General features: G+C 36.8%; 1 protein-coding gene across 3 annotated transcripts in view; it reads right to left on the reverse strand.

Moving 5' to 3' along the window:
• Positions 1-16,142, reverse strand: part of cpne8 (copine 8) — an 80,354-nt gene that overhangs the window by 20,929 nt on the left and 43,283 nt on the right. For all 3 annotated transcript variants that reach the window (XM_003221464.4, XM_062981686.1, XM_016994015.2), the window contains 7 exons: positions 14,404-14,443; positions 13,479-13,555; positions 11,619-11,682; positions 9,967-10,070; positions 6,614-6,718; positions 3,088-3,129; positions 605-680 (listed from right to left, as the gene is read on the reverse strand). In XM_003221464.4, coding sequence (XP_003221512.1) covers positions 605-680; positions 3,088-3,129; positions 6,614-6,718; positions 9,967-10,070; positions 11,619-11,682; positions 13,479-13,555; positions 14,404-14,443 — 508 coding nt within the window. The remainder of the gene's footprint in view (positions 1-604; positions 681-3,087; positions 3,130-6,613; positions 6,719-9,966; positions 10,071-11,618; positions 11,683-13,478; positions 13,556-14,403; positions 14,444-16,142) is intronic.

Below are 16,142 nucleotides of genomic sequence, written 5' to 3' on the forward strand. Positions count from 1 at the left end.
CTTATATTAGGTTGAGCATCTCTTTTCCAAAATACTTGGTACCAGAAGTCTTCTGTATTTTGGATGGCGTGGAAGTTGGAATACTTGCATGCAGATATTGTATGCATTTTTTAAAAAATGGGAACCTTTTGCATAATTTATAAAAAATGTATAAATGCTTGCAGGTCTTGAAGATTAAGTAAAGTGTTGAGATAGTAAGGAAGAATAAAGAAATTGTTTGAGATAAAAAGTTAGCGGGATGATGATATTTCCATCATATTTCCATCAAGGTGGGAGGTGGGAAATCCACTGTAACTGTTTATTTTTTATTAATGTTTTTAGAGGGGAGAGAGATAGTTTTAATGGGGGTATACGTAGTATAAATAATGTATTGGGAAATTATTGATTTACAGATTGTATAACAATACCTATATTGCTGGGGGGAAATCAATATAAAGATTTTTTTAAAGAAATTATATTTGAGCTGAATTTCTCATACATGGTGGAAAAGTGGCTAAATTAATACAAAATAACTGTTCATGTATGTTATAAAGGATATATAGGCAATGGAAACTATTTATTTTCAGCACTCAGATATAAAAAAAAGAAGCAGCCATACATTTACCTCATACACATTAAACTGTGACTGTCCTCTGGACAATTCTCTAAAACTCGTTGTGAATTCTCCAATAAAATCATGACTAGAAATAGAAACAAAATAGATTAATAGATAAAGATAAAAATAAAACAAGACTTAATCTTTCTCAATAAAGAGTTTTAGGAATTTGCCTAAGAAATTTCCAACAATTCGATCATTTGGTGTTGTGAAACTTTGTCATCACTCTATGAACTCAGTCCACATGGCATCCATGGTACTTGGCCTATTGGGCAGGCAGGTAAAAAAATGAGAGTACTGAATATAACCAATAAATCTGTGATATAACAGCCAGGTCTTTGGTAAAAGTCAAGAAACAATAAAATTTGACAAACATGCCAAGATTTTGTTTTCCAATATATGAATAGAACAGCTTTATTTTTGGGAAGAAAAAAAATCAAAAACTTTATTTCATTTCACAAAAGAAATGGTGTCAGCTGAACAGGCAGATTTTATCAATTACACTATGTAACACGATTTTTGTTTCTGTATTATATGTGATGTCTCAGAGACCCTCGAGTCATGACCCCGCAGCCATTATAGATCAGACTGAAGAGGATATGGGGTTTTTCCCAACTCAGCAAGATTCCGTTCCCTTCCAGATGTCCCCTGTTGACAGTGTGGGTACAAAGCTAATTACAAAAGCCCTTGAAACAGAGCCTGGTTCTCCGGAAAGTATTGTTTTTGATAGGAAATTGTTTCTCAAAACACACCGCTCTGAGAAGGAGATTCGGAGACGAAGTGCGAGATTAGCGGAGAGAGAGGATTCTAATTAAACCGATTCCCTTGGGAGTTTACAGGGAGGTTCACATCTGGCAAGTTGTTGTCTTCAGTCCGTTTCCCTTGGGAAAATGTGAACTCAGGCACCTGGTTCGGAGAAGTTTTTGCAGTCCCATAAAAGTTCTGGGCACAAGCTAGCCATCGCGGTGTCAACGTGTCAGTTGGAAGGTTAACATTGACTCTTGTTCCCGTGTACCTCAGTGGCCTGACGGCGCGCTACTCTTGAGTAGACCGGGCGTTGCGTCTCGTCTCCCTGTCAAGACTGGGCTGCATTTCAGTTCCATCACGATCAACTTTGCCTTGCCTTGCTTCCTTGCCTTGCCTTGTTTTTCCTGCCTTGGACACTGAACCTGGAAATCTCTTGAGAGACCTTGCTTTATTCCCCACTCAAACTGCTTGGAAGTTTGAGTGTGTTTCGGTTATTGGATTTGAGAACTTGAACTCTAATACTGGACATTGAACTTTATATTACTGGACTATAATTGACTTTTCCTAAAAGGACTATTGCTGGATTATATATTCTGCTTATTTTTGTTTGATTCTTTTATTGCTTTAATAAAGATATTAGATTGTTTATTGGCCTCCGTGTTGGTTTCCAGTGCTCATGCAGCTTAGAGGCATCACATTATGTCATTTCCTAATTGGTTCTATCATAAAAACATGGAAAAGGTTTATTAAACTGCAAAAACTTTCTTTTTGCGAGATATCTGCAGCACATTTTGCAATCAATATCTCATTGAGTCTCAACCAATTTGTTTGTGGCAGCCACAAAAGCAAAGTTTCTAGAGTATAACAAGTACTTTCAAAGTAAGTACCAAACAATTAAACAGGAAATAACACTTTCAAACTAGGAACAGAAAAGTTTTCAAATTTTGTTGCATAGTGTAATGGGGGTGAAAAAAAAACAGTGTTACTGATTGGTTGGTTACTGTTCGGTATGTAATCACTGTAATGCAATTCATTCAACAAAGAGAATTCCAACCAATGTTTTTGCCATCACATTTATTAATGTTAAGGATTGTGAGATCTTATATTTTAAAAATGAAAGTTAGGATTCTAAGAAGAGCTCTCAGGCTGGATATATACTGCCATATAATCCAGTTTCAGAATGCAGATTTACTGCTTTGAACTGAATTATATCTGTCTCCACTGCCATATAATCCAGTTCAACGCAGTTAATCTGTATTCAGAAACTGAATTATATGATAGTGTAGATGGGGCCTCAATCCGCATTGTCCGCTGAAAATTTAAGATTTTACATGTTTTCATTAAATTACACAATTAACTTTGAACTCAATAAGAAATAGCTTCATCTCAAAAAACATAGGCCTAAATCATAATCTTACTCCCAGCTAGAGAAGAATCAGTGAGATATACCCATGTGTTTACTCACCATTCAAAAAGCAATTCAAAGAATGTAATCTACCTGGGACTAAGCAACAGGATTTTGACCTTACTGGTATAAACCTTACTGCAAAACAAGTATGTGTTCAAACTAAAATGATGCTGCTGAATTCATTCATGTCTTTCTTTTAACATACAATTTCCTTCAATTAAGATTTTAGATTTAGGATTAAGTGATGGAAATGCCTCCGTAACAGCTTTCCAAACAGTAGCTATAATAAATACCCACATAACATAATTGTATTTGATGAAGACAATAAATTAATTACCTTCCATCTCTATCCCAGTCATACACCTCCACTTTAATTGTTCTGTAAACAAACAAATAAAAAAGAGAAAAGCTTTACATAAATGTAAATGAAAAGCTTGTCAACACAAATAATGCAATAAATATTGTGAGTTAATATTTGCACTGTGCACTTCACACCTAAAGGTGTTGGGAATTTGTTACTTTTCATTTAATAGGGAATATAATATACTGATAGTTTAAGGTGTCTTTACAAAGGTAAGTGCACAATTGAATGTACAAAATCTAAAAACATTCAACATAAAAACAACTAGGGAGATGTTAGCAAACAAGTTTTCCATCTGACAGTGAAATGTATACCATCGTGTCTTTCTGATCTGATTTCCCAGAGGAGTTCCAAAGTGTGAATGCCACAGAACAGAACACTAACACTGAAATAAGTATTGTTGAAACAATATTTTGTCTGATAAACATGGAAATATTGTTTCTGGGTTGACATCTGCTTAAGTGGAATTTATTTAGAACTGAGGAAATGTTCATATATACAATCCTGAAACGTTAAATGAACCATTCACTGGTCTAATTCTATAATCACCTTAGGACTCTAAATATTAAAGACCAGGGTGATTTAAAGACTAAAGAATCCCAACTACACACATTTTAATCAATTGAATTTTAAGTGTTGATTTACTAAGTTCCCAATGATGGAATGGATCCACGCTGAGTGGGACTAACAACTGAACTTAGGTCAAGAAATGTTACTAGTGTATATCATAAACAGAAGAATGTTTTTTAAGTTACACACTAACAGAATGATTTGATAAGTTTCTTACAGAAATACTTTGGTAGGTTGAGAAAGCTTCGTATCCCAGCAAATTCCCCAGTCAATCAAATGAATGGATAATATATACAACAGTCATAACCATACATTTATAAAAAGACTAGCTTTGCTCGGCCACGCGTTGCTGTGGCGAAATCTAGTGGTATGGGAAATAAAGTATTGAGGAATTGGTGGTAGTTAAGGTAAAGGGTCAAGGTTTTCCCTGATATTAAGTCCGTTATAAATGGGTTATATAGCTGTGTGGAAGTGCCTTGAGTCTACACTGCCATATAATCCAGTTCAAATCAGATAATCTGTATTTTATAGGCAGTGTGGAAGAGGCCTAAGTGAGGCCTAACTCTGCCTGTCTCCTGGGCTGAGTGGTTTGCAAGGAGACCCAGTGGGCGGAGCTTAGCCTTCTAACTGGCAGCAATTGGATAAAAACAATTATTCCTCTCCCTCTAATTAGGACTTTATTTTTCTTTTCTTTTTGTTGTATGAACGTAGAGGCATGGATGAGGGGTTGTGCTGCCAATTTTAGTGTTTCTGTGATGTGCAGTTTTGTTGTTTTGTCCTAGGCCGAAATTTCATTACCCTTTTATATATATACTAGCTGTGCCCGGCCACACGTTGCTGTGGTGAAGTATGATGGTATGGGAAATAAAGTATTGAGGAATTGGTGGTAGTTAAGGTAAAGGGTCAAGGTTTTCCCTGACATTAAGTCCGTTATAAATGGGTTATATAGCTGTGTGGAAGGGCCTTGAATCTACACTGCCATATAATCCAGTGCAAATTAGATAATCTGTGGAAGAGGCCTAAGTGAGGTCTAACTCGGCCTGTCCCCTGGGCTGAGTGGGTTGCTAGGAGACCAAGTGGGCAGAGTTTAGTCCTCTAACTGGCAGCAATTGGATAAAAACAATTATTCCTTTCCCTCTAATTAGGACTTTTCTTTTCTTTTTGTTGTATCAACCTAGAGGCGTGGATGATGGGTTGTGTTGTCAAATTTCGAGGTTGGGGGGCCTGTAGTTTTGTTGTTTTGGTGGTCGCCGTGATGCCATCACTCATTTATATATATAGATGGAAATACTGTATACCACCATGTTAGACTGATGACAAGAATGATACCCATTTTTAAAATGATAATAAAGTTATATACATGGAGATTGTTGTGACACTTCGTTAGATCATGTGAGCAGATGTTAAAGCCTATTTTATCTTTTAGAATCTTACAGTGGAATGTTTATTTCTTGGAGGAATCCTTGTCTGAATTGCCATCAATCCCTGCAACCAACATTTAAAATACTGCTTTAACTTTTCAGTCAGTTCCAACTGAATGAAGCTGTGCACTTGCTCAGTGATTTTTTAATGGTAACTCATCAATTAAGAGTTACAATGACTGAATGGAAGTTACCAAGAAAAGAACCCAGAAACAAAATGTATTCTAAATAATTATTCTCTGAAGCAGCATGCTTACTATTTCGTGTAGAAACAAATATTAGTTACGAGTCATACATGAAAGCTACCATTTAGAAGCATAAAAAACTTTTAAGAAGAGATAAAGAGTATAACAAGCCAAATATCAACATTTCTTACCTAGGATTATCTTCCTGGCATAAGGAAGAGATGCCAATAAGGGATATCAATTATGGTGGCAGTGGACAACACTATTTATCCAAATTCACACATTTGTTGTGTTTTATTCATTCTCTGGTATTGGGTTAATAACTAAATAGACTTTTTTGGAGTAAAATACGTTTACCATCCGAGAAAATAGAAGACATATTTTCCAATTTACTTATTTTCCTATAATTTATTTAAGAAATTAGTAAGACTATCAAGATTCTTAAAGAAAAGAGTATGTCTTATGTTCTCCATACTTAGAATGTAGTCAAAAGTGTTTTTTTTTTAAACATATGACTTGGTTATAGTTTTATATCTTCATAAAATGTATACAGCAGACCCATATACATGAAAGTAAATTACATATAGTTTTATCAAGTAAAATTTCAACTTAATGTTTTTTTGCAGACCAATTATACACATCTAGAAGTGTCCAGCTGCATTACTTAAGTTATCATTAATTACAATGATAAATATTTCGTTCTTGCCTGGAATGTGGACAAAAGTATCATTCCACTAATTGTGAACAAACACCCACAATTTGGACATTGTACTTTCTGTCTAGATTAATGGCATCAACATGAACATCAACTTCTAAGCACACATCATCAAGAGATAAGATAATGAAGCTGGGCAATTTGCCTCAGGGTTCAATTGGCTCTTCAAACTTTATTTATTGGGGGTAATTTATCTAATTAAATCTTGACACCCAATGTTTATTATGATTATATTTTCTTCCAATTTGTCAAAAATTTTAACCTGTATATAAAATGTCAGAAAGAGGCAGAAGTCCTTAGTTCTTGTAGAATGCAGGTATGTAATTCATTCTGACAAATGCAAATTTCGAAATCTTTTTACTTAATTTAGATCAAACTCGCAACAGAAAATGTCATTATTTGGATAGCTAATATAGAAAAAGTAGAAAAATCTACTTCTAACATACTTAGGACTATCTTAGATATGAATGTAACAAATAACAACATTTTGTGAAGGATGGCTCAATTGAATACTAAACGTTTGTACAGAGCTTATGCTTCCAAGACTATGATTAAACTATCTTATGGAATCTTACAGATGATAAATAGAAGAAAAGTTCAGCATTTCTTACCTGTCATAATCCCCATTACAAAGCGCTCTGACAGATATCTTGAATGCCTGCCACACTGGATTTAATGTATTCTTTATAACTTCTGTTTTGTGGCAAATTGTAAAGCTAAAAAACAAAAATGTTTATTTTTATTTATTTCACAAGTATTTATCATTTTTTTATTTCACAGGTATTTATCAATGCTGAGACACAGAGAGTGGGGATGGGGAACAGTTAAGGCATCTGCCCAGTCAGGGTCGTAGCCAGAAAAAAAAGGGGGGGTGTTGAATCCCTACCCCCCCCCCCCCCTTACAGACCTGTCAATGCCTGGTGGAACTCTTAATTTTTTGCTTCTCATAGACTTAGCATGGGGATTTGGTTAACCAGTTAAAATTTATAAGTAAACCAGATTTTTTTTAACTTGAAAAATTTAACCTGAACACCCCCCCCCCCCCCCCCCCCCGGCTACAGGCCTGTGCCCAGCAACATTGAACTACATTGCTGAGCTACATCTTGTCTCGGCAATGGCAATGGAGTCCCTGTTTGGACCATACCAGGGCCAACCTGGCATTTGGCATGTCAGATTGGCACTGGGTTATGGGTAAGTGTAGATTTACCATCTTAAGGGGGAAATATGTGATTTCTTCTTCTCACTACTCCAAAATGATGCTAAAAGCCACACCCAAACTATGAATTTGTTTTATAGTCACTAACACAGAAAAGAATCACACATCATCTATATCTATCTGATGTCCCGTCCCTCGAGGTTTTATTCTGATCCCTTTCTCACCCAGAGTTTTAATTTTTAATCTAGTTTTTAAATGTAGTATTCATGCGGCCCGCTCGTGTTATATTGCTGTTTTGATCTTATGTTGTACTGTTTATTTTATGTAATGTATTATTTAATTGTATTATGTTATGGTTTATTGTATTGTCTTGGGCATGGCCCCATGTAAGCCGCCCCGAGTCCCCGTTGGGGAGATGGTGGCGGGGTATAAATAAAGTTTTATTATTATTTATTATTATTATATCTGTTAATGCCATTTACAAAAAATGATTGTGATTTATAATGTCAACCAAATAGTTAACAGAGCTTTGAACATATTCCTCATATGTAGTGTCTAAATCCTTTGGAGTCCTTTTCAGGAAAAAGAAAGCAACAGTGTTCTAGATGTCTAAAAAATTATAAGTTGTGCACAGAAAGGATTGCAGCACTTCTTCCTTTTTCATGACCACTGCTTATTGTTGTGGGCCTTCTAATTATTTCCAGCCTATGGTGACCTTGAGGTGAACCTATCACAGAGTTTCCTTGGCAAGATTTTTTCAGAAGGGTTTTTGTCTTTGCCCTTTTCTGAAAATGAGAAAATGTAATTTGTCAAGGTCATCCAGTAGGTTTCAATGGCTAAGCAAGCATTCACATCCTGGTCTGCAGAGTTTTAGTCCAGTGCTCAAACTACTATACCACACTGGCCATTTGTAGTTATAAAATCACAATAATAGCAAAAACAACCAACAAAAAGTATTTCTTTACATAACATGTAATTAAGCTATAAAGATTACTACCAATTACTACAATTTTGCCTTGATAAAAAAACCAAATAAGAGGAATCTACACAGAAATTAGCCCTCTAGACTGCCACTAAAAATAGCCTCTAGATAGAAAAATGGCTTTAAAATATAGCAGACTAAATCAGCTGTAGTTGAAAAGCTGTTCTTATTGTTAGTTTAAGATGTCAGAATATTCTTATTGTTCTTGCTGCAACAGACTAATATAGCTATTTCCTCTCTCCACTTATAATAATATAGGAAGTGAAAAGAAGATTGCATCCGAAGAACAAAAGCTACCACTGTGCACAATTCCCCTAATCTCCGACGAAATTAGTGTTCAGAAAACCTGCTCATGCATCCAGTCCTAGCTACTATGGTACACAAATCAAACAAACATGAGAGACAGAAGCCCTCTTAAAGTACTTATCCCTTATGACACTACCTATACGTGATTCGTTTATGCAATGTCACAATTCCAACTCCAAACATATAGAATACAAACAATATGTTTGAAATGCTGCGTGCATCAGCACTAGAGAGGATAGGTATGTTGTCTTATCATTGTAATGTAATGGTGATCTGTATTTTTAAATGAAACTAGCTATACCCAGCGACACATTGCTGTGGCAAAATGTGGTGGTATAGGAAATAAAGTATCGAGGAATTGGTGGTAATTAGAATATGTTATTTCCCAAACCTTGTGAATATACAATATTTCTGGTTGTTCCTTTTTTATGTGTTGGAGGCAAGTATGAATGCTGCAATTAGCCAGAATGATTAGCATGTAATGGCTTTTCAGCTTCAAAGCCTGGCTGCTTCCTCCTTGGGGGGAATCTTTTGTTGGGAGGTGTTAGCTGGCCCTGATTGTTTCATGTCTGAAATTCCCCTGTTTTCAGAGTGTTGTTCTTTATTTATTGTTCTGATTTTAGAGTTTTTAAATATTTGGAACCAGATTGTGTTCATTTTCATGGTTCACAGCAACATAATGATGATGATGATGATGACTCTGATAATACACACTACTTTTCTCCCTCCTCAGCTTTCTGCCTGGGGGAATTCTTTGTTGGGAGGTGTTAGCTGGACCTGATTGTTTCCTGTCTGGAATTCCCCTGTTTTCAGAGTGTGGTTCTTTATTTACTGTCCTGATTTTAAAGATTATATTGTTCTGTTTTATTATACCACAGTAATTTTATATATTGTATTTATAATCCTATGTTATTGGCTTTGAACTGGATTATATGAGGCCCCTTCTACACAACTGTAAAAAAATCCACACTGAACTGGATTATATGTCAGGGTGGAGTCAAGATAATCCAGTTCAAAGCAGATACTGTGGATTATCTGCTTTGGCATTCTGGGTTATATAGCTTTATGGAAGGGCCTTGAATCTACAATGCCATATAATCCAGTTCAAATCAGATAATCTGTATTTTATAGGCAGTGTAGAAGAGGCCTAAGGGAACCCTCAGCCATTATGGCTGAGGCAGTTGCTAGGACACGAAGTGAGCGAGGCCGAAAGGGGGTGGGGTCTACCCCTCTGACTGGCAGCCAGGGGAGAACGGCTCGGTAATTTTGTCTTTATTTTTCTAGGTTTTTTTGTTGAAAGACAAATTGGATGACTATGTCTTTTGTGGCCAAATTTGGTATGATTTGGTTTAGTGGTTTTGTTGTTTACTCCATGGGAAAAATGCACATTACATTTTATATAGATAGATAAAAGATGATACCACTCTGAAATTTAAAACAAACTGTTGCTAAACTACATATTTGATTCCTTGTTCTCCACTAGAACTTATGTTTTCTTAAATGTTTAACAGACGCAATACCTGCCATCTTCGTTGCTGCGAAAAAATATCAGGAAGGGATCTGATTTTCCAAAGAAATCTTTCTTGTCTAATTTGTTTGCACAAAATTGCATCAACACAGCGTCCTAATAAAAAGATGGATAATATTGATTAGTGCAAACTTATACTGCATCTATTAATTACAGAAAGAACAACCGGCAAGACTATTAGTCAAGTTCAGGTTTCTTTGATTCTAACAATAACTTGAAAAGGAAAATTTATTAGGAAATTTCCCTCTCTTTGTTCCCTCTAGTTTTTGAAATACAGAACATATGCTATATACCACTTCATCTGCTTGCCCTTAGAAAACCATGATAACCACATCTAAGAAACTAGTGCTGATGTGGTTTATCCAATGCAGTTTTCTGAATCTGTGCCCCAAATAACCCCAGGAATAGGCCTAAAAACCAACACGCCAATATATATTTTGGTTGGTAAGAACCAAATAATACATTGTTATGGTTGAGCCTTCTGGCTCCGGTACTAGGAGACGTGGTCGTAAGACTCCTCGAGAGTCAGGCTCCGGGACTTATTTGCAGAACCAACAGATGAAGACTCATTTGAGGGTTTTACCGAGGGAATGGAAGAGGAGATGGTTAGCTCAGAGGAGGATGACATGGACTCGTGTGAGGGAGGATTTGGGTGTCACCGGCAATGAAAGCATGGGAGGCAATTGGCGGGTTGCAGGATCAGACCCATGGACGGGCTGGAGGGATGGAGCGGGATCCACAGCTGGGGATGCTGTGGGGCATAGTCAAAGGTGTTTTAGCTCTGATGAGGAGGATGATGATGAGGCACCTGGAATTAGGATAGCAGCTGACAGCGATGAGGAGTTATGAACTGGGATAAAATGGGGTTTAGGATCAATGGCTAATTGCGTTGGGCAAGGTAATCTGGACGAACGCTTGGGCTCTTGTTGGGGAACTTCCTGAAGACGGGTGTGATTCGTTGCTGGATACCTAAGTTACCAAGGACACCGGGCATAGACGGCGGGAGGAACTGTGTGGGGTTTTTCTGTGCAACTTGTGTTTAATCTTGATAGCTTGGACCTCCGTCGTCTTTTTGACGGACATTAATTACCTACTCTGGATTGACGCTGGACTGACTGACTGACTACGACCCTGGACTATCCCTTCTGTGGCTATCGGTGGAACTTGTGGACGTCTGCACTTGGCTTTCGACCTTGGACCGGATTGGGACCCACGCTGACCGTCGTTACCCTGATTGATGTGCCTGGACCCGGATTTCGCTCGTTGCACGGAGGAGTAAAACAGCCTGAGTTACTCATCTGTAGCTTTTGAGTAGCAGAGAGGAATCTGCTGCCAGTTTTTTGTGTTCATTTTGACCTCTGTTTTCCAACTTTTGTTTGTTTAAATTGTCAGGCTGAAGTAAGCACTTTTGTTTTAATCCGGATTAAACTCCTGTTTAATCCGGTTTATCCTTTTGAACCGTTTTAATTCAAACGGAGCTGTTTCCGTTACTTTCACACTGAAGACAAGTGTTTGCCTAGTCCTTTGCTTCCTACGGGCATTTCTCAGTTCTGTAACTTTAATAAACTGTGTTGTATTCTATTTGGTGGCGTTCTGTCTATGACATACATTTTAGCAAAAGAAAACTTTTTAAATTTTTTTTACCCGGCAACAGTTCAGTTCCTCTGCAGTCAGTATTATTATTCCACATTTCCTCCCAGGAATTCCTCTGAAACAAAACAGATACTCTTTATGTAAATATAAATTAAGAAGACTTCCCTAACTAATTGACTAACCACCAACTGTCTGAGCTGTATTACTTTCTAAATTCTTATTAATCAACTGTATTCCCTCCCTCATATACTGAAGTATAGGATGTCCCAGAAATGTAAACACCTTTAACAGGATTAAAGATTCTAATAATAGAAAAGTGTTGCAAAAATACAATAGAAACTCTGAAAGAGGTTTGTGACTCTTTTTCAACAAAGCTAGCAGTGCATTGCTATGCAGGGATAACTATTTTATCACCTTACATAAAATTGGAATTTGAGATGATTTTTTTTTACTTTTGAGTAAATCATTTATTTTTCAATATAAATGTATTTGCTTAGGGCCCTTCCAGACTGGCCCTATATCCCAAGATCTGATTCTAGTTTTTCTGCATTAAACTGGTTTATATGAGTCTCCACTGCCAGATAAACAGAAGACTTGGTATCAGATCCTGAGATATATGGCCTGTCTGGAAGGGCCCTTAATCTTCAAATAATCACCATAGCTACTATAAGCTATTAAAGGGCATATGATTATGAACAAAATAATTCCACACCTTTCATAGAATGATAGAAAAGCGATAGAACTACTAAAAGATATAAAATAACATAAAAGATAAATCAGTGAACATTTCAAAAATCTTTATACCAATTATGTAATTTGGTCTTTTCTTGAATCACTTTAATTTGTTGCAGCAAAAAAGAGCCCTGTGGCACACTTAACACATTAAAATGCATTACAGCATGAGCAATTGATGAAGTGGGTTGTAAGCCATGAAAGCCCATATTATTGTAATTAAGAATTTTATTATTTTTAAGATGCTAAACAATTATTTTGCTTTCTTTCTAAAATAGATCATTTTATTGTTACCCCCACTCTATTTTATTTATGTCTTTATTATAGTATTTGTATTCTAGGATCATAGGGCAATTAAAATTAAAGTACAAAAGATTAAATACACTAAAAGCATATTAAACATTTAAAAATTAAAACAGAACTTAACAGTTTAAATTGGTTTAAAACTATACACACTTAGAATAAATCAATTAGGCCTGGCTATGATGGCCATATATTAACTCCAGTATCAGAGGCCACAATATATTGCATACAAAGACCTACAACATAAGGAACCAGACATACTGTATGCAGTAATACTCAGGAACATATCAAACATCTGCGACAGGTTTCCAGCCTTCATTAACAAATAACATTTCTGCAACCTGTCTGCATGAGCCATAACAATGTATGTTTTGGAAACTAGATTTTATCAGGGAATTTGCCAGATGGCAAGGTGGCTATGATAGTCCTAAGGGCTTGCTGCACCCAAAAAGGCCATAAGCAGTGCCATGGCTGAAAGATCCCTGTATAAGTGACCCATGTAAAAAGTTTCATGTTGTATCTATACTGCCCTATATCCCAGGATCTTATCCCAGAGTATCTCCATTGAACTGGATTATATGAGTCTACACTGCCAGATAATCTGGGATAAGCACATAATCTGGAATCAAATCCTGGGATATAGGGCAATGTATATCCAGCCCCACTGACCTGGCTTTCAATTGATACACAAGTATGTATGGTAGCAATAAATACAGATGGTATGGTACTAGCTTTCCTCTTTTCTTTCCATTCATTTCCTTTTTTACCATTATAACATCTTCAGTTTACTTATGGGGACTGTCTTATATAAAAATCACTTAGAAAATGTGAGAATGTACAACTGTTAACTAAATAAAATTTTAAAATCATACTTACAAAATTGGCTTTTCTAATCTGCTTCCTTGTGACCCAACAATCTCTCCGAGTGTACAGAACACTTGCCCCAAGAAATCCTGCAAAAGTGTTGTTATGGAAATGCATAAAACTCATTTTTCAGGGATGGTGTTTTTTCTTGGCATGCAATCCACACTTTCACATCATGTATGGTCTTATGGGGATGGTCTTATGACTGTCTTGGGTTTAAAAAATAAAAACAGACACAGACACACATCACCTCTTCCTTAGGTATAGCTATGAGAAAAACCCAAGGCTTCCGAATAATCTTTTCCCTCCTTCTGTAATGTTGATATTTATGAGCTTGATCATATGACCACCAGAGATTTTATCATCAGTAGGCAGGATTTTCTTTTTCTTTAAAATCTGCTAAAAGTAAAATGATTTTTTTGGTGTTGGCCAGGGATATACCACAAATTGACCTATGCTTGTCAACTCTCACAACTTATACAATGATCGGGGTTGTTGTATGTTTTCCGGGCTGTATGGCCATGTTCTAGAACTTCTAGAACATGGCCATACAGCCCGGAAAACATACAACAACCCTGTGATCCCGGCCATGAAAGCCTTCGACAACACATTATACAATGATCACTGATAAGGTTACTGTTATGCTGGTATGTTTTGCACATGTTTTGCCAACTAAGCCTACCCTCCATGCTTATAATGAAATGGGCTGAAGTTTATAAAAACTTAGGCCAAATAAAACATGTTAGTCTTCAGCTCCCAAAATTCATGAGCATTGGATAAGTTGGTTAAGGCTTCTGGGAGCTGGAGTCCCAAACATCTGGAGGTGACAAAAGATTGCTCCTTTTGCTACAGCAAACTGACACAGACACTCCCTGGAAATTTCCACTGATCAATTGTATCGGGACACATTTTCATATTAAAATCAAGTGGTACGTACATGCTTTGACAGGTCTGGGCTCTTTGAATCAACATCATATCTGTAATGAAAAGAGGGGAAAAATCAATTGATCGATCTGCAGAAATAGCCAGGAATTTTTAAATTGTTTTTCTTACTACATCATTCATTTTGAGTCCCTATTTACATTGACCATTTAATGCATATCACATTGCATTATATGATTATTGTAGACACATAAAGGTCTGTCATTTCAATGTACTCATTATATACACTCATTATATACGTTTGCACTAATCAAATAATACAATGCGATCTGCATTAAATGACCAGTGTAGATGGGGCCAATACATCTATAACATAATAAAAGTGAAAATCTGTATGTGTGTATGTGGCACGGGTGTCTGCTCACACAGATAGCATCTGATCTCCACAAACAAGCTTTAGTTCCCAGTGCTGTGGAGCCACCAAGTAACTCCCTCCCAGGACATTGTAGGTTATAGTGAGCACATCCCAGTGTTCCTTTCTTTTGACATTTGCACGACCCCGCCTGCTACTTCTCTCTTAACCTTTTCCTATCCTTTCCTATGGCCCACAACAAACAGGAATTGATCAGCAACTGAACATACTGGAGAGGTTTGGGGATTTATAGGAGTTGTAGGGACTGGGATGTATAGTTCACCTGCAATCTAAGAGTGCTCTGAACTGTGCCAACGATGGACCTGGAACTAACTTGCCACACAGACCCAACAAGGCCAAATTTGCATACTGCCGGGGTTTGGGGTGATTTACCTTGACATCCAGGAATTATAGTACACCTGTATCCAGAGGACATTGAACACATTTGATGATGGATCTGGAACAAACTACCCACATAAATTCAACATGGCCAACTGGGAATACTGGTAGACTTTAGAGGTGATTGACCTTTAGCTCTGGGAGTTATAGTTCACCTATATTCCATGAGCCCTCTGAACCCCACCAATGATGGATCTGGACCAAACTTGGCACACAGACCCAACATGGCCAGCTTTAAATACTGGCAGGCTTTGCAGGTGATTGACCTTGGCATCAGAGAGTTGTAGTTCACCTGTATTCAGAGAATACTGAACCCAGCAAGTGACGGATCTGGACCAAACTTGGCATACAGACTCAACATGGACAACTGTGAATACTGGGGGAGCTTTGGGAGGGTTGACCCAAGATTTTTAGGAACTGTAGTTCATCCACATCCTTATGCATTTTCTAACAGGAGCATTCATAAAAAACAAAAGCAAAGACTGAGTTTCTTTCTAAGACATAGGGTAACATATGACAAAACTGATATTACCTAACATCCAAAAACAAACAAAGACCTTTTCAAATAATCCGGGCATTGCCAGATACACAAGCTAGTAGGTTATAAAAGAGCATGATGGAATGACATCTGCATTCAACTCTTACTTTAGCCCTAAAGTCAACGTGTAACTCATCTGCAGTTTCTCAAAATGTTTTTAAAAAATAAGAGAAAGTATTACAGATAGAAAGGAACCTGACAGAAGTATAGTCTTATTTTATTTTACATATTTTATTTGCTCAAAGATAAGGCAAATCTAATAGGAAAGGTTCCAAGCAACCATATTCTGGAGCACACATAACTAAATGAACACTTTTGCATTTTGTTAAATTTCTTTACATTCCAAGGCTACAGTAAGTAACATTAAAATCCATACTTAATGAGCATTAGCATGCACCTAAAAATGCATGTATTATTTGTAGGGTGACTTATATTTCCTGTGCCA

The sequence above is a fragment of the Anolis carolinensis genome, chromosome 5 (assembly GCF_035594765.1).
Source record: "Anolis carolinensis isolate JA03-04 chromosome 5, rAnoCar3.1.pri, whole genome shotgun sequence".
Lineage (NCBI taxonomy): Eukaryota > Metazoa > Chordata > Lepidosauria > Squamata > Dactyloidae > Anolis > Anolis carolinensis.